The sequence below is a fragment of the Austrofundulus limnaeus genome, unplaced genomic scaffold (genome assembly GCF_001266775.1).
Source record: "Austrofundulus limnaeus strain Quisiro unplaced genomic scaffold, Austrofundulus_limnaeus-1.0 Scaffold168, whole genome shotgun sequence".
Taxonomy (NCBI): Eukaryota; Metazoa; Chordata; class Actinopteri; order Cyprinodontiformes; family Rivulidae; genus Austrofundulus; species Austrofundulus limnaeus.
The window spans coordinates 500,937-503,294 of NW_013952570.1; the positions used below are offsets into that span (position 1 = coordinate 500,937).

General features: G+C 34.5%; 1 protein-coding gene across 1 annotated transcript in view; it reads right to left on the reverse strand.

The window, feature by feature from the left end:
- Positions 1–2,358, reverse strand: part of dsg2.1 (desmoglein 2, tandem duplicate 1) — a 23,183-nt gene that overhangs the window by 10,009 nt on the left and 10,816 nt on the right. Inside the window, exons 4-6 of the mRNA XM_014017437.1 lie at positions 1,106–1,247; positions 626–786; positions 306–440 (exon numbers count right to left, since the gene is read on the reverse strand). Coding sequence (XP_013872891.1) covers positions 306–440; positions 626–786; positions 1,106–1,247 — 438 coding nt within the window. The remainder of the gene's footprint in view (positions 1–305; positions 441–625; positions 787–1,105; positions 1,248–2,358) is intronic.

Sequence of the window (2,358 nt, forward strand, 5' to 3'; positions counted from 1 at the left end):
TAGGGTCAGGTTTAGGACCAAGGTTTAGGTTAGTTTTAGGGTCAGGTAAGTTTCTGTGAGGTTAATTTTTAGAGTATATGGTCAGGGTTAGGATATAAAGACTAAAAAACATGAATGGAAGTCAATGGAAGGTCCCCACGGGGTTGAGAAACAAACATGTGTGTTTGTGTGTGCGCGCGCGCGTGTGTGTGTGTGTGTGTGTGTGTGTGTGTGTGTGTGTGTTTGTCTTTTTCAGTACGGCTGAGAATTTACACCAGAATAACCCATACCAATGTTTATGTGTTGATTATAAGAAAGAAAAGTACCTCATCTTTCTCCAGTGTTGGTAGATTGTCATTTACATCCTGAACTTGAATGGTAACAGTCCCTGTTGAGGTGTGTCCATCTATGCCTCCATCTCTGTCTACACCCCTCAGCATCAGAACGTACTGGTCTTGTTTCTAAAATGATAACAGTATTCAAGGTTAGGTTTTAAAGTGAAAGAAAACAGAAATTATATATATAAATGCACTGAATTAGAGAGCAACAGGTAACAAAAAAGTACAAAGACAATAAAATCACAGTCCCTTTGCAGCACATGAATAAAAACAAACGGTGTCGGTTAGTTTAGGTCAGATTTTCATACCTCTCTGTCCAACACAGGCTTCTCGACGTAGATGGTACCATCCCTTCGAATGCTAAAAACATTTTCTGATGGCTCCTGGCTGATAATGAAATAGGCAATCTTTGAATTTAGATTCCCTGGCTCATCTGCATCAGTAGCATTGATTTTTGTGACTGAAAATCCTGGAAAAAAAAACAACGAAAGGAAAAAAACTGCATTTAATGTGTTTGAAAACTTATCTTAGCTGAGACAGAACAGCAGGAACATTTCAACAATTTGTCTTTAACAGAGTTCAGTTTGAATTTTTCTTTTTATATTTACACATTGTTCAGGCTTTAGGCTACTTCAAAACTGCATTCTGCTTGTTCAACAAAAAGCTCACCTTTAAAAACATTTAAATGGCTTTTTATTTGATTAAGCACAATGCTTATGGTAGTTTGACTACTAATGAGATTTTGAAGTATTACATAGAGTAGATACATGAGAAGTTACAATACTAACCTTTAGGACTGTTTTCATTCACCAAAACAGGCTTGATTTGTCCAAAGACTGGAGGGTTGTCATTCTCGTCAACAACTTTGATTCGGAGGTCGATTTTTTTCTCTGCTTCAGTGCCATTTTTGTATTTAGCAACCCCTGACAGCTAAAAGAGCAGAAAACAACAAATGTAGTGGTGCTGTCTTTAAGTGTATAAAGAAAAAAAAAAGAAATAAATTAGGTAAATGTCACCAACAATTTTAGTTCTAAATCCAATAAGAGAAATTACAATTACTGACAGACTGGTAATAAAGTACAAACAAATAAACAACTGTGAAATTAATGACTTGCGAATTATTTAAACTGCAAATGTACTCTAAATTTTCACTTAACTATAATTTCCATAAATAAAATGCTTATTTAAAATGTTTGGCTGGTTTAGTGATGGACTGAGTAACTTCATAAAGTTGCTGAATTTACTGCTGGTAAGTAGTTTTAAGTGAGAATGATCTTCTGTATACTATATAATTCTTAAGTGTGCAAATTACTCTGAATGTTATTAAATAGACATTTTTTCTTAAGAAAATGTTGGTAGATTTTGTTAAATGACAACTACACATTAAAGTAAAATAATTGCTACCCTGAATTCTAAAGTTTGGCCTCGACCTGAAAAGGTTCTACTTATAAACCTCTGGGTTAAAGTCTGCGTTTGATTGGTGTTTTATCTGAGACTAAGTTTTTTTTAATTTGCCTCTTCATTCAATTGAGCTTCCCAGTCCAAGCGTTTTAGCACACACTAATGTTGATAAGAAGAGTTAGTCTTTTAGCACCTGTCCAGTAACTTTGGACTGATGGAGACAGAAGCAGGAACTCTTGTTACGGTTGGTTGAGTTCAGGATATTAGGAGATTCTTTGAGTCCTAGAGTCAGAAAGCTAATTCTAGCTTTTAGCCACAGTTTTGCCAAATTTAGCTTTTAGGTACAATTTTACAAATAATTTGCAATGATTTTGACTATTTTAGCATTTATGGTTTGGTACATTAAGCTACATTTTTTCTTTACTTAATTGTAGTGATGGGTTTGCTAAGTTTAACATTTAGCTACTGTTAGACTTGTATTTAACTTTTGGCTATTTTAGCTTATTTTAGTTTTTAGCAACTGATATTCTAATGTTTGCATTTAGGAACAATGGGCCTCATGCAAGAACATGTTCGTATTCTTAACCTAAATTTCTCTTACTTTTGTTCGTACAAAGGGTTCGTACGAACATGTCACGTC